This window comes from Furipterus horrens, unplaced genomic scaffold (assembly GCF_987537825.1).
Source record: "Furipterus horrens unplaced genomic scaffold, mFurHor1.1.pri manual_scaffold_2, whole genome shotgun sequence".
NCBI lineage: Eukaryota > Metazoa > Chordata > Mammalia > Chiroptera > Furipteridae > Furipterus > Furipterus horrens.
Genome location: NW_028327172.1, coordinates 174,348,959 through 174,371,806, shown reverse-complemented (window position 1 = coordinate 174,371,806; position 22,848 = coordinate 174,348,959). Strand labels below are relative to the sequence as shown.

Here is a 22,848-nt window from a genome sequence, read left to right as displayed (position 1 = left end):
ATGAGCTTCTAATTTAAACTATCTCTGTGCTTCTACATATTCCCATAGATTACAGCTTTGTGTAATATTTGTAAAAAGAAGGAAGAGAAGAAGAAAAAGAAAAAGAAAAAACAAAATAAAAAGATAATATCAGGAAAAAATCCTTTGTCTCTTTATACTGTGAACTTGACCATGACCTTTCATGACTCCTTTTCTACCAATATAAAATTAGAAAAGTTGAGAAATGAAGAGAAGACAGCCTTAATCTCTGATATGTTAGGAAAACCTTTCTTAGATCTCAGTTCGTAATTTCAGTGTAGACCCCTTCATTTGCTCCTCATAGTGCATATCAAATTTCTCATTCAGGGCTACTGTAAAGTGATTCTTCCAGTCTCCTGCAATTCCTGTAACAAAAGAAAAAAACAATAAGTATTATGTCTTCAAGCCAGAATCATAAAGTTTTCTAATATTCATCACTTTCATTAACACCTAATCAAATTTTATTCCTGTAACCCTCAATTATAGTAATAAAATATATACCATAAATAATATACATATTTGAGCTTGCAAAGGTTTTGTTGCGATTGTTCAACAACACACAGCAAATTTTCTTCTCTGACTCTTCCTTTTAATGCTACTTTATTGAACTTTTCCTTTCCAATTTCTTCTCAAATGTTGGGGCTTCCTCCTAAGATGAGATCCACATTTTACCCATGTCCATCTTCATGCTGATAACCTCACATCCAGATTTATATTTCCATATCCAACTGCCTACATAATATTGTCACCTGAATTACATACAAATATCCCAAATTCAATTAGTTCAAAAATTGATTCATTTTGTTCCCCACCAAACTGTTTTCTTTTCCATTATCTGATTAATGGCAACACCAGGTATCCAAAGCATAAACTTGGAAGTTGTTTTTTCAATCATACATCTAATTTTTTATTCATATTCAGACTTTCTTCATACGCACTGCCTTTTCTCTAATTCTCCTGTCACTGACAGAGAAGTTCCTAAGCATTTCTTACGTGGGTTATTATCATAGTCTAGCAGGCTCTTTTCTTTTGCTTTTTCTGTCACATTCATCCTTCTCCTGGCAGAAGGAAGTCACACTATATTTTAAATCAGTCAATAGTTCACTTTTCACCTTAGCTCAAGGAGAAAGTATTGGCTTGGCCAAAATGTTGTTTTGTTTTGTTTTTCTGTAAGGTGGCTCTAGTAGTGCTTAGTTGTCTTTAGCTTCATTCCAAATAAGTTCATTAGGTTGTATTGTGACAGCTGTCATATCAGCATGCATTAAAAAAATAAAAAATAAATAAAAAATTGGTGAGTTTGTGTGTAGCCATTTTAATATTGAAGATGGTAGAAAATACACAACATTTTTGGCATATTATACTTTATTATTTCAAGAAGGTAAAAAATGCAACTGAAACACACATGCACAAAAGATTTGTGCAGAGTATGGAGAAGGTGCTGTGACTGACTCAATGTTTCAAAAGTGGTTTGCAAAGTTTTGTGCTGGAGATTTCCCACTGGATGGTGCTCCATGGTCAGGTAGACCATATGAAGTTGGTAGCAATAAAACCCAGACACTAATTGAGAACAATCAATGTTCTACCACGTGAAAAATAACTGACATACTTGAAATATCCAAATCAGTAAAGGTATTGGTGAAAATAAAAAAGTCTGTCTCTTACTTTATGGAAAATAACAAGTGACATTTCTGACAAACCCAACATGTATTCTGGGTAGGGTCTGAGGGTACAACAGTAACAGCCCTTTATAATCATGATAATGAAAAAACAGAATTTTATGTTAAAAAAATATATGGACATTATGGGAAAGAAGACTGAGATAATCTGAGAAATGTATCATTAAAATATAATCTGCATGTTAATTCTCTTTTCAGGGGCTCCTTCATCCAGTGGCATGTTCATTATTCCTATTATTTAAAAAAATTCCCTGGTCTTCTCAATGACAATTTAGTTTAAAGAGTATGATTATGATTTTCTCTAGTCTGCTTCTGGGGAAAAAACAAACAAACATTTTTTCCATATCAGTAAGACCCAGATATTCCAATAGTCTGTATCCTACATGTCTTTGGATTTATAAGCTAAGTACATCTCATCAGACCATGTCTCCTCTCAATAGAATGTCACTTTATTTTTGATATTTTGATATTTTTGATAAGCAGAGACATATTTGCTACTAAGGGTTTTGAACACTAGGCTTAAAAAAACAGCTTTATTAAGGTATAATTGATATATAAAGAACTGTACATATTTATGTACATATAATTTGATGACTTTGGACACTTGCCACTTAGTCTTGCAAAATGTCTGCCACTTGGTCAAGGAAAAGCTGACTAATTGTTCTGAGCTTGTTTCTTCATTTCAAAATGAAATAATAATAAAAGCTCTCCCCTGATTGCCTGATAAAAATTTAAAGATAATTAGTATTTTAAATTTATATTTGTTTATATAATGTACATGGTGCAGCACCAAGGCACACATGCTTAGTAAATGGTAGCTAGAAGAGTGTGCTATTAGTGCTGGGACTGAGGCACTAATGGGAAACAGCTCTGAAGAAAACAAGCTGAGTCCACAGGCAAGGACAGGTCTTGATAGGTTTTTGCCTATAACTATTTCAACTTGTGACTTCCTATAGGAATAGAGGTAAATCACATGACTATCTTACCCTTTCTCATGAAAGGAGATATTTTTTGGTTCATGATGTCATCTGGTAGTGTTGTGTAATTGGTAGATGGGTTGTTTTTCATCTCTTGGAATGAAGTATGTTGTACAATCTTGTCCACAAGCTCCCTTGATGGCTTTCTCCCCAGAAATTGTATCAATTTTATCACCTCTCTTTTGATATCCTAGAAAGAAAAATTATTTTGAAGATTTTAATACTAAAATTGAATACATTACTATTTGCATTAAAAGAAGAGAGAGGCAGAGAGAGAGAGGAAAAAAAAAACTTTTGTTCTCCTCTTCCCCCACACATACTGATATTGGAATTGGGCATCTCATGAGAAAAAAATTCTTGTAGATGTGGTATCTTTTGAACTTCTCTAAATACATTTTTTCTCAGCCATTAAACCAACATGCCAACTCTACCATTTAAAAAAAAAAATAGATACTTCAAAGTTTGTGAGAACACTAAATGAGGTGATCTTAGTACAATCAAATACTTTTTGTAGTCCCTGATGCATAGTATATGCTCAATTAATATCTGTGAATATTAATATACACTCTCAAATAGTACAGTTTCCTGTGGTAGATTGTTCTATGTTTAAAGAATGCAGTTAGCTTTTAATTTTCTTCTAATTTATTGATAACTAGTGAAAAGCAAAGAATTCTCCTTTCTCCACAGCCTTGCCAGCCCCTATTATTGATTTAACCCTTTTGCACTGTTGGAGGGAATGCAGATTGGTGCAGCCATTGTGGAAAGCAGTATGGCGATACCTCAGAAAAATAAAAATGGATCTTCCTTTTGACCCAGCAATCCCACTTCTGGAAATACGCCTGAAGCAACCCAAAACACTAATTCAGAAGAACATAAGCACTCCTATGTTCATTGCAGCATTATTTACAATCACCAAGATATGGAAGCGGCCCAGGTGTCCATCAGTAGATGAGTGGATAAAATAACTATGAAATACTACTTGGCCATACAAAAGAAGAAAATTTTACCTTTTGCAACAGTATGGATGGATGTGGAGAACATTATGCTAAGTGAAATAAGCCAGTTAGAGAAAGACAAATACCATATGATTTCACTCATATATGGAATCTAACGAACAAACTGAAGTAACAAGGAAAACTGGGACAGATTCATAGATGGAGAGCAAGATGACAACTGCAGGATGGAGGTTACGAGGTGGAGGTATTGAGCAAAATGGAAAAAGGACTTGTGGGCATGGACAACAATTTGTGAAGGGAGGGGGATATAAGGGGACTCAATGGTAATGGGAAAATAGAATAAGGTTTAAATCAAAAGAAAGAAAGGAAGAAAGAAAGAAAGAAAGAAAGGAAGGAAGGAAGGAAGGAAGGAAGGAAGGAAGGAAGGAAGAAATATAGAAAGAAAGAAAGAAAGAAAGTAAGAAAGAAAGAAAGGAAAAAAGAAAGAAAGGAAGAAAGGAAGAAAGGAAGAAAGAAAAGGAAACATAAAAATTTTTAAAGTGTTAAAAAGTTAAACTTGATATGGAATATCAGATATATGTGGAACCTTATCATGCTATCTTACATATCCACTACTTTTTTAAGTTATTCTATTTGTTTCCATGTGGTAAATTCTGTAGAATTAACTCAGCTCCGTCTTCCACATTATTAATCCATGATTTAAGCATGTCTGATTTGTCATTTAAACCATCTTTTACTTACTAATTTTAATTTATTATTTTAGAAATTCTATTTTGGCCTTGGATGGGTAGCTCAGTTGGTTAAACTGTTGTCCCAATACACCAAGATTGTGGGTTCAATCCTCATTCATGGAACATAAAAGACCCAACTGAAAAATGTGTACATAAGTGGACAACAAATTGATGTTTTTTTTCTCTCTCTCTCCTATTCTCTCTCTCTAAAATAAATTTAAAATATTTAAAAAATAAAGAAAAAATTATATTTTGCTATTTTTCCAATCTGACTTGTTAATTTTAGTAGCCTCTTGCTTCTTTGTTAAGTTTATAATTTACTCTTTTATTTCTTTAAAAATATTAAGATGCATAGTTATTTTAAAGCCCTTATCTGATAATTCCAACATCTGTAGATTTGGAGATCAGTTGACTCTTCCTGCCTGTTGTGATTTCTTGTGTGTATGTCTCTGTGTATATTGTTGTTTTGTTTTATAAACTCAAGTTCTTTCAAATGTTATTGTTAGTAATATTTTGAGACTTGGGTTTAAACATATTTATTCACAGGTTTTTATTTACTAACTTTAAATCTGTGCTAAAGTTTCTGGATAATTGTAACTTTTGGAGATGGTTACATTTATTTAAAGGCATATTTTTGAATCTAGAGTGTTGCTAAATGTTAACATTTTAGAAATTACTAAATTGCCTGTATGTTTTTAGTCTCTTACCTCCTTCATGTCTTCATAGAAAAGAAATAGCACATGTGGATTCTTTCTCATTTCCCACCAAGATTTTGCATGTTCATACCAGGGACCATAAGGAACTAAAATTAGATATAAAACAGCATAAGAGCATAGTATCACCTTTATACAGTTTGAAATTGAGTATTCAAACAACAGTAGTAAGAAATTAATATAAACAAATGATCGTGGAATGAAAACTAGAGATCAGCTGCACATCTCAAGTAAATTTCTCTACAGCAAGGAGGCAAAATATGTTGAATGATTCATTTACAGAAACATTCTCAATTTTCATCATAACAACATGGTGTATGGCACAGAGAAAAAGTGTGTGTGTGTAAAATCAGGTTGTTGATGAAAGGAGATGAGTTACTGGAACTGTTAATATTCTTATAATAAGAATTTAGCCCAGGTCTCAAGTTTGCCGTTTACAAATTGGTTTTGGCAACAGAAGCTAGTAACTATAAATTATTTATTATACTACATGTGGTTTATATGATAAGAGCTGTTATCTTAAGGATCTATAGTGTCATGCTCACTCTAAAAGAATTAGAAGATTTGGGAGATGATATGATATGACCAAATGCTGTCCCTTCCCTTCTCTTACCTTAACTTCTCTGACATATATCCAAGTGTTTCACCCAATAAAAGCTGACAGAATGGTATAATAATGTGTGAGTCAAAGTATTCTGTTTTGCATTAAATCATTGCATATTTCTTCAGTTTTTTTACTCTATTGGCAATTTTTATTTTTAAGCACATTTTATTGGTTATGTTGTTACAGTTGTCCCAATTTCTTTTCCCTTTGTTTCCCTCTTTCCAGTAATCCCCTTCCCTCCAGAATTAGCAATTTTTCTTTACAGAAGAAATTACATGATGATGTTTATACTAATCTTATTCATCTGTTTTATGGAGGTACAACTTTCTTTCTCTGCCTTAAAATATGGGTTTTTATGATCTTGAAACATGTATTTTATTTATTAAGTATTAGCATAAATTTTCTCAAAATATAGCAACAAACATAAGACATATATCCTACTTTTATTGAGTCAAAATTAGCTTCTGTGGAAATAAAAGTGGCATTGTTATAATTTTCCTTACAATTATTACTACATGATTAGAATGGCCTTCAGTTAATGCTAGAATCTCCTGAACCCTGTCTTCCTCAAGTCTAAATACTTTAGTCTGGAGTTGAACAAAAAGGAAAAATTTCCAGAATTTCTGCTCAAGTAATTCTAGTATTGTTCTGAGAAATCTATTTGAGTCATTCAGGCTGTACACTGGTAGAACGAGTAAAAACTTTGTAGATATTCAGATTTCTTTATAAATTCTGGCCTCATGTAGCGCCTAAAATTTTCCTTAGAAACAAATGGGCACTCTCTCTATTTCCTTCCCCGTTTTGTTCAGTAGAGTTGTAATAACATTCTGTGAAACAGTTTCCTAATTTAAAAAAAGAGAGAAAAAATTAGACACTGAGTCAATCTTAGAGAGGAAAATCATTACCTCCAAACCCTATATATTTATTTTTAAGCATTGAACTGAGCTGTCTATATTCTACAATTTGTCATCCACATCTGGAAACCCTACACTTGCTCTAAAGTTCATGGGCATCTAGAAGTTCTGTTTTCTTAAATTAAGGATCAGGGAAGATAATAGACCAGGAAAAATAACAGAAATTTTTGCTCTGAGATGTCATTTTTCTTGTATCATTTACCTTGAAAGAATTCAAAGAAAGAAAGCTGTTCTTACCTTGTCCCTCCATGAATTTCTCCACAAACTCTGTAAAAGTTCCAGGATTTGGATGACCAGCTACCATTTGAAAGAAATAATAATAAGAAACAGCCACATCCTTGGCATTCCGGCAAAGATAGATCATCTAAGAAGGTAAAATCAAATATTAAATTACCTAATTATTTTCAAATAGAGTTTCATCAAGATTTAAAAAGCATTTGTGTTTTCAGTTATAAACATAATACATATTCATTTTAGAAAGTATATAAATTTATAAAAAAGAAAAGTCCTTCAATAGCCTGAAGTGACAGCATCTTTTGCAGTGTTGTTCAATGTTTGTTCTAACTTTTCATTTTAATGCTATTTTTACATTTAATACCTCCTTTGAGTGTCACAATTCCATTGTTATAAATTAGGCCAGTTAGATTATTATCCTCAGTATAAGTGAAGAAACTAAACTGAAGGTAAGTCACAATACACACTGAGAATAAATGATACGTCAAACAGTCAACATTAAAGTCCTCTGATCTTTATACTGTATCACTTATTCTTTATAATAAAAAAATGTTCTGTTGTTTTCTCACTCATGATCTTTTAAAAACAATTATTTTTATGAGGGTTTATATGTACATTAACCTCAGTGAAAATATAATCTCTATCAATACCTTGTTGAGTTTCTGTTTTACAGATAGAGGAAATGCCAGCAAGTTAACAATCAGGAGCCTTGGTTTTAATAGCTAGTTCTGGCACTAAGAAGTTCTATCATCTTGTAAAAAGCACCAATCATTTTGGATCAAAATTTTTTCCCACTAAACAAGTGAGTTGGTTCAGATCTCTATGATCTCTTCAAGGTCTGATATTCAATGCTACAGGAAAGTTGTGCAAAAGAAAATTTCATATTCCTGTGGTCTTCCACTTCCTCCCTCCGTCACTGAGCAATGCTGTCATATTCTAAGAAGTATGAATCTCAGTTTTAAGATCTCACTATAAAACCTTTAATTAATACAGAAAAAAAAGTAAATTTTTTCTTATCAAAGCTATGATAGCCCTATTGAACTTTTCCAATTTTATTTACAATTCTCTCTACTTCTTTTTGCCTTTTAGTTGAATTCTCTGTCACTCTAGCCATGAATTTGCTTCAGATTTTTCACCCCTTTATTTTCTTCATGCTATCACCCCTGTCTTGAATATTCTCTGCATCTCATACTATCCATATTTAAAGCTTAGCTCTATGTCTTCCATGAAGTTTTTTACTTTCCCAGATAAGAGTAGGGAACACAAATGTAATCCTTCTCTTTATAAACTTTCAGTTTGGCAGATCCTATTCTATGCCCTAAACTTTTTACTACACATGCTCTATCTTCTAGAAAAGTCTAGTTCTTTCCTGAAGCTATATGACTTTCACTACAGCTTTCTCTTGAGTCAAACTTAGTTTCCCACAATTCACTTGGGATCATAATTCATCTGAAAAATACTATCCTTAATAGACTCTTGTTTCTATGATACTCATTCCATAACTCCCTACTGATGACATTTTTATGTTAATATCATTTACTATGCACATTTGGTTTCCTTGTAAATTGGGTTGAATTTTGAAAAAATATTTTAAAATTCTAGTTGACATTCAACATTATATTACTTTCAGGTGTACAGTACAGTGTTTAAATATTTATATAAGTTACAAAAGTGATCCCCAACAAATCTTGCACCTACCTGACACTATACACAATTATTACAATATTATTGACGATATTCCCTATGCTATACTTAACATCTCCATGTCTCTTTTGTAACTGCCAGTTTGTACTTCTTAGTCCTTTCTCCTTTATCACCTAGCCCCAGAACCCCTCTCCCACCTGGCAACTCATCAGGCAGACTGGCTATGAGCACTGGCTGTGACTATAGCTGACAAGCTGTTGTGTGTGGGCTGACCTCACAGAGTGGAGGATTTGCTTTACCTGGGCTCTTACTCCTTTCCTGTCCATCCTTTGGGTTTGTCATTTGTGGGGCTAATTGGGTGGTGCTCTGGTGTGGTCTGAAGCTGGCTACCGGGTGTGTTGGTTTGGGGACTTTAGAGTTGGGGCTTAAGTTCAGTCCAAGATCAACCGTTGCCTGTGTTTAGCCCAAGGCCATGAGGTAGGAACTACAAAGTGATCTGCAATTGGTAGCACCTGGGAGTAGTTCTGCTGTGATCCAAGTCTGGCTGTCACTAGTGCCAGGCTTGGGGCCACTTAGCAAAGAAGTACAGGGCACCAGAGGCCAGCCATTATGTGATTGGGGTTTATGGACCTTTGATAGATTTTAGGAAAGTCCACAGCATGGGCCGAGGCTGACCACTTGTGTGGATCAGCCTCTGAAAGAAGCTCAGACTGAACAACTGAATTTTGTGGGATAGAGTATCAGAAAATCACCAGGCTGGGGCTAGATCACTGTTAGCCAGGTAAATGGGACTCAGATTCTGCACCCTGGAGGCTGGGTCAGGGAAGGGCTCAACAAAGGCACCTGCCATGAGCTGATGACATTCTAAGCTTGTGGTCACTCTCTTGATTTCATTAAAAGATTTTAATACCTGGTTCTTAGTATTATTCTCCATTTCAAATCCTATTATCATTCTGTGTAATGTTAGTATCTGTCCCTCTGATCCTCTAGGTTCTTGTACTCATTAATTATTGCCTTTGTTTTACCTCAGCCAACAGATTTTTAAATCAGATTGTGAATGTGGTCAATACCTTAAAAACTTTACTTCTGGAGCCTTATCCTGCAACATCATGTTTTCTTCAAGAAAGTACTGCTTCTCCATTTTCCCTAGCTCTTATTTCCAATATACCTTTTTCTGCAACCACTTTGAGGCCTCAAATCTATTGACCTTAATTACCTATTATTTATTAGCTTATTATTCTCTTTTCTTTTTTTAATCACTTATAGTTTCTGGTCTACACCTCTACACACACTTTTACTAACCGTCTCAATCCATCTGTCTTCTTGTCCCTCAGTGAATCATCCTGGAAATATTCAGAACAAAAATCCATCCAACTATTTCTTACTCTTTGATGATCTCTGAGATGATAAGCAGTTTTATGAAGACTGAAAACATTGTAAAAGTACAGTATCTATTTCCATTTGAAAAGTAAATGTGGTAACATCAAGGTTACAATCCATTCTTCAAAGAAAAAAAAAGTGACTTGGTCAAATCTTGAAAAAATGGTAATGACACATCTCCTAGAAAATATACTGAGAGAGCATTTACGTATGGATTGACTTTAGCAGAATGCATGTGGTCTGTCCAGGATTGCTTATTTTTTAAAAGCAAGCAAACAAACATGCAAGCAGCACTGGGATTTATAAAATTTTAGACCATGTAACTCCAGAAGGTCAAATACACCATGTAATTCAGAGTACAAAGTAGAAATCTTTCATGATTGTGATAAGGCCCTCTTTTGTTAGTAATGACAGCATATAATACTTTAATATCTCATATGTGTAGTATGGGTCATAGTGCGTCTTTTAAAAAGCTAGAAAGGTCTTGAAAAACAGCCTCAGTCATCCAAGACTTAATGTTATGCCTGTACTTTGAGGTTACTCATATAATTCTTTCTAAAAAAAAAAAAAACAAACCCTGATTATGTTAATCATCAACTTAATATGTTTATAACCCCTCCTTATTATCAAATAAAATTCAAACTTCTTAATATGACCTTAAGGTATGCTGTAATCAAGTCCTAGCTTATCTTCCTTCACTCATGCAGCCATTATGTACACTCAACTTTCCAACCAAACTCATTTTAAATCCCCTCTGGGGTTGCTGCTGGGATTGTATAGACTAACTGCTATGTGTTCTGTAAATATCAGCTGAGATGTTTCTTGCTCCTGGATGTCTTCCCTGCCTTTAATGCCTAGGCTAGAATTCTTTTCTTACTTGAACTATGGAAGTGCATTGTCTGTTTATTTGTCCCTTCATCACAATGAACTATGTGCCCATTAAGATAAGAATTGTATATGACAAGTTAATTGTTGTATTGTTAGCACATGATAGACACTCAGTAAATAATTATTATGATATTTGTCTGGTTTATCCTTGTTTAGTTCATTTGAGTGCCTCTGAGTCCCAAGCACAAAAGTTTGTACATTCAATACAATTAGTAATAGCAACAAATACAAAAGTAGCTACCATTGATTGTTTACAATATGCTAGACACTATGTTAAGCAGTTTATAAACATTATTTTATTTAATTCTTATATGAGGAAGATGCTATTGTTATCTTTCTTTTATAGATGAAGAAACTGTGGCTTAGAGAATTTACTTGGGTTTTTTTGTTTGTTTGTTTTCAGAATCACCTCTAAAGTTGAAATTGAAATGTAGACTCTGACTATACTGACTATAATGAACATTTATTAAATACTTACAGATTCAATGAAAGAAAAAACAAACAAGTGTGCATACAACACAGTTATAATTTGAGCATTCTAAAATCTCTTTGACTCGGATAAAGTTTTTAGAATACTTGACTCTGGTTACCTTACAGTTCTTTTCCCAAAATGAGGCTGGAAGAAGCTTCACTGACAAATGAGTCTTCACGATTCTAGGAGATGCCATCTCTTTTAATTGTTTTACCCCTGATTTATAAAAAAATAAAGCTTAGACAACTTAAAAGTTTTATAAATATTTATATGGATTTTATAGATATTAAAAAAATAGAAGTAACTTTAAGATTATATTTTTCATTAATGATAATATTAATATATACATACTAACTATGACAGAATTTTAATAAAGGAAATTATAAAGAAAAATGAATCAAATAAAATTTTATCACTTTGGAAAAATCATAATTAACATTTGGGTTAAACAGCCTTCTATATAAATACATTTATATGTCCAGACTCATAGCCATCAAATACCATATACACACATAAAACTTTTAATATTTTCTAATTATCCTTTTCCTCAATATATTATATTAATACTGAAATGTCAAGAACTTATGATATCCTAAAAATTTTAATGATTTTTTTAGTGTCATCATGTCACTCCTAAATATTTTTTGTTGATTAACATTTATGGTGTTTTTAAGTTTTTATATTAAAACAATTTGTAATAACTATTCTTTTTCATGGGTCCTTAAAAATTTATGGATATTTTTCCAGTGTTCTAAGTATTATCACATTTAGTCCATAGAGAAATAAATGCTCACATATTACTAGGCTCTACTGAAGGCATATAAGAGCTATCCTTATTCACTCTTTTTTAGATACATGCTATATCATAAACTCTGTCAAGATTTTAAATTAAATTTACACACTTTACTATATAGAAGACATAATACTAATTGCCACTCTTGATTATAGTTTCTTTCCTTATATCATCTACATCCACACTTTAAAATATATCTATATTATAGCTATTAAAATCAACACAAACATTACCATTCATCATCTCTTCTTTTCTGCATTCCAGGAAGGGTATTCGATTAAAAATGACATCTTTTTTGCACTTTTCCACATCACCCTCTTTAAATATCATGTCTACAATTTCACTCACCCAGGTTGTGCCTGTGAAAATTAAACAAACCTGAGTTTCCCACTGACCATGCTTGGCTGGTGATGAAAGTGATGAATCTGTAGCTGGATAAAGTAGGATATTACCAATGCAATAATATTTGAAAGGTGTCAGAATAGCCCCAGGACCCAAAAATAGCCTCGATAAATATGAATGATTATTATAGTAAAACATACCTGTAGTAGGAGTCCCAATTTGTCCATGATAAATTGTGAAATTGTGCAAACTGATAGCAGGTTGGATCTAAATGTTTACATTTAAAAAGTGAGAAGGCTTGAATAATAGATGGTACACCCAAGCATGCTTTCAAACACAAACTTTACTGACAGCTTTGTATGACTCAAGTTGAGTACTTAGTTCAGAGGACATAGAAAAAAAAAAAAATCTAGTCTTTGCCCTATGATGATCAAAGGCCCTTTGAAGAGTTGAAAACAATAATTACAACACTTCTTTAGTTCTTAAGATGTTATGATACCGGTGGGCACAGGGATTTAAAGGACTACAACGAGGAACATTTAATTCAGTATGAGGCTGCTGTTGTGATGTTTCACCAAGAGGTGCCTTCAGGAGAACGTAATAACTGAGCTTGGCCTTAACGAATTATTGGCATAAATTCACCAGTTTTGTGAGGTAAGGAAGGGTTTTACCAGACAGAAGAACTGTCTTTTTAAAAAACAATCAAAGGTTAGATACTTTAGAATAATACAGTGGTGAGGAAAAAATTGGAAATAGGTTGTAAAGCTTAAACCAAAAAGGCTACCTGAAGAGATAGGGAAAATGAAGCTTCAGAGGCAAGTGGATGGCAAGCATAAAATGCCTTGTAATTTATTCTAGAGTTAAGTTGTTTCCTGAAAGTTTGAAAAGGCATCGACATACATTAAGTAAGGGTTGGGTTTGGAAGAAGTCTTCTAGTGGCAGAGTAAATAGAACAATGGAATGAGGGGCCAATAAGAAGAGAGGCAAGAGACCTGGAAGACACTGACTGTGTGACATGCCTATAAGACATTATAGACAAAACATTTTGACTGATTGAATAGGAGGTGAAACAGCAAGAAGAAGAGAATCTGGAATAGCTCTTGAGCTTCCTCTTCAGATGACTGGTATCACACTGATATAGATCCTGACAGGGAAGAGAGGTGGACAAACAGCTTTAGAGAATCTGAGGAGCCAGAGAGAAGAGCCAAAGACATATTTAGTGTTTGACAAATGTAAGTGCTAAATAGAAAAACAAGACAGAGAAGCTTGATATGGACCTTTATAATTTCTGAAGGTCTATGATTATGAGTTTGGAACTATAACAGTGAGCTAATCTCAGAAAAAAAAAAGATGTTGTTTAAATATGAAGTTTTGGGGATGAACTTATAGAAAAGCTGGTTAGCTGAGTTTTTTTTTTTAATCTGTGAAAATTGGTTATGCTATGTCTATACAACAGTGACAATAATGACATTAGGTAAACATAGTTCATAGGCTTAAATTTTATTTATGGCTCTATACCTATCCATCTATAGTACATGATTTTCTAATGTGGCCAATAATATCCATTTTTCTTTTTTTCATTATCAACCATCTTGATATTATTGATATTTCTAGAACATTTTACCCAACAGCAGAACAAGTGTACATTCATCAACTAGATTATATTCTGAGCCATTAAACAAGGTTCAATAAATTTAAGAGGGTTGAAACCAAACAGAATATATTATTTGGTCATAATAGAATTAAATTAAAAATCAATTTAAAAAATATGAAAGTTATTAAATCATACAAAGGTTGAGGAAAAAAATCACAAAGTAATTAAATACATGTTTACCTACCTGTGTAAGTGATTACATATTTATAGTTTTATACATCATATTTTATAAATAATACACATGTACATGCATTTAAAGTTTAAAGTTTCATATATCTTTGAATTTATTTTAAATGAATAAAATTAGAATAGTTACATGTAATTGACTTTTATAGGACAAACAGGGTAGTCATACTACAGCTCAGTAGAATGGGAAGTGCTCCTCATAAGTAATTTAATTCCCAAGGGGGACACAATATCATAAAAATGTAAATGTAATGCATTTCATGTTATTCTTTAAGCTTTTTATGAAGATGGTAGCCTTAATAACAGGTAATTTATTTATAGAACGAAGTTCACTGGACTCTTGGATTTGAGTTTCCTTGGGGATGAAGAGGAACATTTTAATCAGTTCAGGGTGTGTGAAAGGGAAACCTAAGAGAAGCATTTGAAAGGTCTCAGCTTTCTGAGAGACAGCCAGATGTCAGTGTGAAGAATTGCCTTTTTCTGCTTCCATGCTGGGCAGAGAATGTCATGAAAAGGATCATAAACATATGGAATAAATTACTGGAAAGGCAATTGGAGGAGAGTACAGATGAGCTCAAGAGACAGCTTGACTTGTTTCTGGAGAAAGAGAATTGATGACTATTATGGGGAAGCAGGAGGTTTGTGTTAGCCTGTATGGGTATTTTTCTTTTGCATGATTTTTACAGGCTTGCTATTTTAATTACATTGCATGTATTTTGAGCTTCTGTGCTCAGAGTTTCCCATGAGAAGCCAAACTGTCAAGTGAGGGTGGCTGTTGCTTGTGCCAGGCCTGAGGCCACTTAGCAAGCATATAGGCTATGCAGAGGCCAGATGTTGCTTGTTTGAGAGATTTTAGGAAAGTCTGAAGCATGAGCCAAGAGAGGCTATTTGTATAGAAAAACTACCAGAAATGCTTGGGTGGGCCCTCAGATTGGGTAGGGTGGGGAGTCAGGAAATCATCAGGGTGGGGCAAACAGTGAGAGTCAGGTTGATGAAAACTCAGATATGGTGCCCACTTCTGTGTGAAGAGGGCTCAGCAAAGGAACAATAGCCTCTGCCAGCACATCTACCTAAGAGAAAGCTACTCCTCTAGCCTTTGGCCTGTTGCCAGTTATTCTCAGGATGTCCATGGCACTTTTTGATCTGGTGCCCTAGTGCTGGAGCTCAGAACAAGTGAGTCCAAGTTAATATGTGCATGGGCCCTTTAAGAGGAACACCTGGGACTCTAAAAGCCCTCTGTCTCACTCATCCACAACCTCTCTTGGTCTTTACAGTCAGAAGTTATGGGCAGTTCACTTCCTGGCACTGGAACCCTGGGATGGAGGGGTCCTGGTATGGGGCCGGGACCCCTGCTTTTCTCTGGAGACCTCTGCAGCCAAGATATCCTTCATTTTTTAAGCTGGTTCTGTGTCGCCTCTCCTCCTACCACTCTCCATGTGACTTTTTCTTTATATCCTTATTTACACAACTTCTGTTCAGCTAGATTTCAGGTGGTTCTGATTGGTGGTTGCTCTGTAGTTTAGTTGTAATTTTGATGCAATTGTGGGAGTTTCCAAGTACCACTTTTATCTACACCATCATTTTACAGGAGCAAACAATACCAGTTTTTCAATGGTATTGCTCAAGTTATAGATATAGATTATGATCTTAGAACAGAGCTACCATATGCCACTTATTTTATGTCTCCATAAAAGCTACTATATCTGTCCTTATTTAATGTGGAGAATGAGTGTGGAAGGAGTGAAGAGCTTAGTATTTGCCACTCAAGGTGGTTCTATCATTACTAGGAGAAAAGGGAACAGCTTAGGCATAACAGGAAGACTTACCAGATTTGGGATAGGTGACAATGACAGTGTCATCTGGCCTCGCCTGGAATGCCTCTACGTCATCCCAATATTTGACAAAATCTTTATACATTAAAATTCCATGGACTCTGCCAAAGAATTCAGAATCATCATGTTTGGAAGAATCCATTGTTCAGTGGTACACTGAAAGAAATAAAAGGCATTTTTTCTACTTCGTAAGAACTTTATAATGTTTTAACAGTAATAATAGCTCTGTGTACTGAGGTTCTCTTGTCCATTTAGCATTTCTTAGCTGTTGAACATATTGATTAAATGTATATTTAAGAAGTATATAACATAGTCTTGGTGCCTTAAGAGCTTCTAATCCTTTTTTTTTAGAAGTTAAGTCTAACTTATGAAAAATAATAAAATACAAGGCATTATAAAGTAAAATGTTTAAAACTATGTAAAAATATTTGATACATTGATATTATCACATTATATGTAATATTCATATATAATAAATTCCATAAAGAATGAAAATAATGGAGCCTTCAATTTCTCTGTCAAAATTGCTGGGCATATAAAAAGACTAAGAAGTTTAGAAATACAACAATATTTTGGCAAAGAATCACTTTGATTAATCATGTCTACATTCGTCGGCAGCCGTCCGTCTCGAGAGACGATGGTGTTGCTTCTTAAGAGTCTATCTGCACCACCGAGAATGGCTGTGCAGTCCGACTCGGGAGTGACATAGTATCTGTCTCCTCCCGTGTTGAATCTACATCTTGCGATGACGCTGAAGCTACAGAGCCTGGGCAGGGTAATATGGAGGGTCTGCTGTTGCCCATGCAGCAGACCCCCCCTCTCTTCGCAGCTGAAGGGTCCAAGGGAAAGACGGAGTCGATACAGCTTGGCTTCAGGTGCGCCGCAGGAGTTGCCGGTGTTGACTACAACATCAAACCGCCTTAGGGACTCCGGCTCCGGATTTTCTGTCGGGGTTTACTCCCTTAGCCTTTCCTCTGAAGAGGTATGCCGCAAGGCAGCGGAGGTTTTTTGGAGTCAGAGTTTTCCTTCTCTGATGTACCCTGACTGGAAGATCGAACCAGCGACACTTAGCTCGCAGGCCGACGCTCAATCCACTGAGCTAAACCAGCCAGGGCAAATCATGTCTACATTAAATAGCAATTAAGTTTATGGTCATATTTGATAGCTAATGCCAGTTTCCAAATTCAGAGTTTCCTTAGTTCCTGAAATATTTTTACTTAATGAATAAATTCAGATACTTGGTGAGTGTACTGTAAATAAAAGGTAAAATTAATAACACTGTAATGGGCATCTAAGACATGATTCTTGAGGGTGTAGAAGGCTCTTCTGTGACCTCTGACATTACCTTGACTTAGCTGTCTCACTTTATCATTAATATAGTAGTGGACACTCCCATTGAGTGATTGTCTGAAAATTATAAGGTTAAACCAGATGGATATCATTTGATAATTCATCTCCTGATCCCATGACAACCCATCTCATGTTCAGGGTTAGTCACAGACTTTTTAATTACACAAATTTTCTTTCAATGGTTTTCAACTTCTTCACTATCATTTTTCCTGTGAATTAGTCCATTTTGATTTTTTTATATAGCATCTCAACTAATTTTATCCTTCTTTGGTATTAGCCTTTCTAGACATCTCTTTAATTCACTCTTGCCCCAAAAGCTCTCTGGCAGGTTGTTATACATGCCTAGATGTGTGACCGCTGTAGCTTTTATTGTGTTTGTCAGAAATTTGTATTACAACAAGAGGCCCTTGGAGGCAGTAGTTCTTTTAGCCACCTAATATATTTCTTTTAATAGAGGGTCCTAATCAATGAGAGGCATTTTAAAAAGGAAATGAAATTAATATACTGTAACAAATGGATTAACCCAAAGGAAGCAATATCTGATGGTAAAAGTTCAGGAAAATAAGTGTCCTACGAATCAAACAAAATCATTTGACCATCGACTTATACTGTATGCTTTCTCTGGAAGTGTATTCCCCACTACATTTCTAGGCTGCACATTACAGATGCAAACTTCGAGATGTTGCCTCCTAACTCCTTCTCACCAGCATCTGTCACTAAATCTCATTGATTCTATTTCTGTTATTTTCCTCTATTTCTTATTGTTTAGGTCGCTACCCTAGTTAGGAACCCCTCCAACTCTTGATTGAATATATAAACATAGCCTTCCCATTGACCTTCCTGTAAAAAGGTCATATATCCTCTTTCTGTAACCACCAGAGGAAGGAAAATGAATGTTATTTACTTATGTTGTGCCAGACTTAAAAGGTTTTATTTTAAAATTGTATTTATAAGTCATAAGATTCTATAAGAAAGCAGACATCATATTAGGCTAGGTTTGTCCTGCACAAGATTCCTTGAAGATGGAACTATATTTGTCTTACACAAGGAAAGATAAATAGGCACACATTTATGCATACATGTAAACATGCATATAAATGTCATTTTATGATTGTTGAAAAAATTAAACAATATAGAGAAAATGAAAGTGTTCTCTTTATTGTACTCTTAAGAAATAATCACTCCTAATAATATTGTATGCATGCTTACAAATATTTTAAAATAATTAATAAATAATACTTATGCATATATTTTCTATTATATTCTACATTTATTTGTAATTTATTTTTTCACTGAACTATATAATGTGAATATATTTTGGTGTTGATATGTAAATTCTGTTTTTATTCTTACAAATGACACATAGTATTTCATAGTATGGATCTAACATAGATGATACAATTTTTTATTGATGGAAATTCCTGTTTTTCACAATTTTTTTGAAATAGTATTTTAATGATGTCTTTGAACATCTCTCTTTTTACACTTATCTTCAAGGTGATAGTGGAAATGCCAAAATAAAAGTTGTGTATGTGCAAAATATTGATAAATATATTTTTTAAAGTCACTGAAATAAAGCACAAATTTGCACAGTATATGAAATAGCCTATTTTCTCAAATACTCACCAGTACTGGAAATTACTTTTTTGTAATCTTTCATAATTGAATATATATTTTTTAAATCTGTACTTTATAGATATTATGTAACTTTTCAAATTTTCACAATTTGTAAATTTATTGGTTAATTTAATTATTTTGATACATTTTGCTTATAAGGATTTATAGTTAGTAATTTATTATTGGTTTATATGTCAAAGATATGTGTTGTTTTTCACTTTTGCAATATTGTTATATAGAATTTTATTGCTCACATAATCAAGTGTGTTAAATGTTTGCCTTATGTTTGGTGTGGTTACCTAAGTATTTAAATATGCTCATATAATGAAAAACACAAATGTGCTAAAGTTTATACATTTCTATTAATTTAGATGATTAATGTGTACATCACAGAGAACATAGTTAAGAATGTGGGTTCTAAAGTAGACCACCTTGGTTTAAATCTTAGCTCTTTAATTGAATTTGTATGATCCTGGCAAATTAACTTGACTGCTCCATTTTCTCATCTGCAAATTGAGAATGTTAATAATTATACCTGCCTGAAACAATTATTGGGAATTAAATTAAGGTGTAACCCTGGCCGATTACAAAGGCTCAATAAGTATGAGCTTTTATTGTTATTATGTCACATCTTTATGATACTTGGACTCTCTTGGATTCTTGGACACTTGGACTCTCTCACTAACAGTACACATTACATAGTAATATTTGTTCAAAGCAGGGAGAATATTTCTTGTCAAAAAATTCCCAAGAATGTAAATATAAAATTATCTGAAGAAAGTCATAGTCAGTGATCTGTTTTCTACTGGAGAGGGTAAAAATCTATAAATGTCTAATATGAATTTTGTCCCTGTTTACTTGTCTAAGGTTCTCTGGGTACAACCCAGTATGACATTCATTCCATTTGAGCCCCAGACTGCACAACAGAAGAGAGACACAATATAAGAGTTTTTCTTTTGTTTATTCTTAATCAAATAATGGCTTAACATGTGTTTTGAAAACCACAGAACAACACTAGTCATTGTTGTTTCTACCAAAAGGAAAAGAAAAAGAAAGAAAGAAACCTGGTCCATAAGGGCAAACTCAACTCTCTCAAACCTCCCTCTTAGGTATATTAGATTTAATCCTGCCAAAATTATAATATTTTAATTAGAATAAGTCCTGCTAATAAATCAACTTGTTCTCCAAACCTTCCCTTGCTCTCAGAAAATAGATCTTTCACTGGAAGAAATGTGTATAAAAGGCATCGCTTGCCCTGCTTACTAATTTGTTTATTCATGTGAACAACTTTCTTGGTGTTCTGCCAAATTTGAAAGAATTGGCTTATAGTCAGTTGGGAGTAGCTGATTTATCATTGAAGAGTTGTCTGACTTTTGACTGCCCCTTCATGATCAATTTTGGACTCAGAATTAAACTAAGTGGCATGTAATAAAATCTCTTTCTTTAATTCCTTTGGGTAAATTATCTCATATCACAATGTATGGACACACCCTCTAGCTAATTTGTTCTTTGTCAAAAGATGTATTTCAGTTAGAAATGGTCAATTTTATTTTATAATCAAGTATGTGGGTTACTGTTCTCTAGAAACACCAGCAAAAAAAAAAAAATTGTTAAAACTTTGATTCATAAATTCAATTGAACTCAGAAAGATTTTTTTCTTCTTTCTCTCTATGTTTCTTTTTTTCTGCCTCATTTTTCTCTTCATTTTTTTGGCCTCCCCTTCACCACCCCCCTAACCTAACTTTCGTTCAGCAAATACTCTCTGTGTGAGTGCCCACTTCATCCCCATGTACAGTGTTAAGGGCTGGAATATTATGGTGTGTATATGCATAGAGCTCACTTAATCCTCACTGTCTTGGATTTACCTAGGTCTAAGTAAAGTGGCTGAAAGCAGAGAGTATCCTTTGTACATAATTCTATCCCAGGCCTCAGCACTGTGTCACAAAGTAGATGCTCAAGAATATTTATTAAATTTAATTGTTAGTTCAAGTCTCTTTGGGTTCTCTAGTTTTTATTGAAGACTCCTAGATAAAATAGGTACTATCCTGCCTATGACTTACCTGTTAGTACCAGACAAGGATTTACATTTCTGCTGTATTTATCTGATGTCTCTCACCTAACACTAAGAGCAATGTTTGTGACACCCATGGTGGTAATAGACTGTTTCTGACACAAGTAAACACCAGATTAGGTCACTCTTCACTATGTTTCTACCTTGCTTGCTTTATTTCCTCATAAGTAGAGAATATATCTAGTGAGCAGAACTTACAAAGTAACTGTGATGCTGTCATTTATGTTAAAGCTCTTAAAACAGAAAAGTACTACATAAATGCAAATGTTATTTTTATTGACACGTGACTTAAAAGACTTTAAATGCTTTATATTACTAAGTGACTAAAGTATTGATAAGACTTTATTCTTTCTATATATCTTTTTAACAGCTTTGTGATACACAATTTGCATCTATATTTCATATATCTAAATCTAAATATTAATACTGGTAATAATAATAAAAATACAACCTGTCCAGATGATCCTGTGAAGGAAACTGGATAATTCAGTGTAGTTTTCCTCACTCAGGTTTTAAGCTGCAAAAAAAGATGAGTTGTGTGTGCATCTGGAATGTTTCTGAGGAGCTTTTATTCTTAATGCCAGAGAAGGAGGCGGAGATTACTTTGTGGGCTTGGCTTTCTAAAGTCTGTGATGCAGTTGAGTAACACAAATATAGATCCATACATGCAAATGCATTCAGCCTCACACAGTCATGCTCATTCATACAAAAATGTAGAATGCTTCTGCTGCTATTTTTCATTCTTGGCTTGTAATCAGATTCTAGATTTGCCAAAGGCAATCGGTGGGTTGAGAAGAGGGAGGGAGAGGAAGACACAAGGAAGATGAGGGAGAAGATTGGAACAACATATATGACAGTCTGGGAAGAAAACACCTCTTACTCACTGATGTGACCTTTAAAGAATGAAGTTGTTGGAGGAGTGAGAGAAGAAAATGACAGGGAAGAAACAGGAGGGCAGTGAGGACCCTGGATCAGGATACCTAGCTCGATTTACTAACACGTGTCAAAGAAAGTTTTATCATACTTGGTTGTGTCCTAACAAGTCAATTGGAAAATATTTTCTATTAAAAATGTTTGTCTTTAGCGCTTAAGCAGCCTTGAAAATCAAAACCAGATGACAGCTTAGGAAAGCATCTAACGATCACTCACCTTTAGATTATTATTTTAAAAAATCTCACTTTTCTCTGCTCCAAATCACAGGCTTAACACAAGGCTTAGTATGGAACTTCCAGGCAAAGTTATCCACTGACATCATTGAAATTTAGATAAAAAGATGAGAAAAATAAAATGTCAAGTGTTTGTGGAATCTACGAATTCTGCACTTTTCTTTTCCTATCTCTGTACCTTCTCTGTCTTTAGCTGAGAAAAATCTTCCTTGCTACCACACCTCCATCCCCATCAAAGCCTCTAGCTCAGTTCCAAACCTGAGAGTTCTCATTTGTCTCTCAATTTTTCATTAAATTGCACATCCTTTGGAAGGCTTTTGGTGACTCTTGGAAGATTCAATATTTCATTGAGTGACCTTCAAACCCTGACTCGCTGTTAATAAGCCCTATTCCACTGTGCTGAAGTTAAATTTACTTGTCCACCTTCCTTATGAAGGGATTTGAGAATAGAAAACTTATTTGACTGTATATAGCTTAATAACAGGTTCTTACTCTGGAATTAGCACAGTTCATGACATTTGGGGTCTAGGGATTGAAAATATACTAATGAAATGTAAGTGGCTGAAGTGTTCAAGAAAGAAAAGAAATTAAGAGAACCAGAGTTGTTAGTTATAGAAGATGTTAATCTCC

At 34.0% G+C, this 22,848-nt stretch overlaps 1 protein-coding gene across 2 annotated transcripts; it reads right to left on the bottom strand.

Annotated features, from left to right (window-relative positions):
- Positions 1-224: 224 nt before the first annotated feature.
- On the bottom strand, positions 225-21,583 carry LOC150020033 (sulfotransferase 1E1). Of its 2 annotated transcripts, XM_090268132.1 has the most exons (8): positions 21,504-21,583; positions 16,009-16,115; positions 12,234-12,359; positions 11,326-11,423; positions 6,827-6,953; positions 5,066-5,160; positions 2,681-2,861; positions 225-383 (listed from the first exon to the last, which is right to left on the bottom strand). In XM_090268132.1, the coding sequence occupies exons 2-8, from the start codon at positions 16,097-16,099 to the stop codon at positions 271-273; spliced, it is 831 nt and encodes a 276-aa protein (XP_090124258.1). In that variant the 5' UTR covers positions 16,100-16,115; positions 21,504-21,583; the 3' UTR covers positions 225-270. The 2 variants fall into 2 exon arrangements, with proteins under 2 accessions (XP_090124258.1, XP_090124257.1); XM_090268131.1 differs by lacking the exon at positions 21,504-21,583 and having other exon boundaries at positions 16,009-16,167.
- Between the last annotated feature and the right edge of the window lie 1,265 nt (positions 21,584-22,848).

Bases quoted from the DNA above. Each gene is read 5' to 3' on its own strand.
- LOC150020033 (XM_090268131.1), bottom strand. From the start codon at position 16,156: ATGGATTCTTCCAAACATGATGATTCTGAATTCTTTGGCAGAGTCCAT. The intron at 11,424-12,233 runs GTAATGTTTGTG...TTTATAAATCAG, and splicing joins AAAAGAAGAGATGATGAATG to GGGTAAAACAATTAAAAGAG. The intron at 384-2,680 runs GTAAGATAGTCA...CTTTTGTTACAG, and splicing joins ATCTCCTTTCATGAGAAAGG to GAATTGCAGGAGACTGGAAG.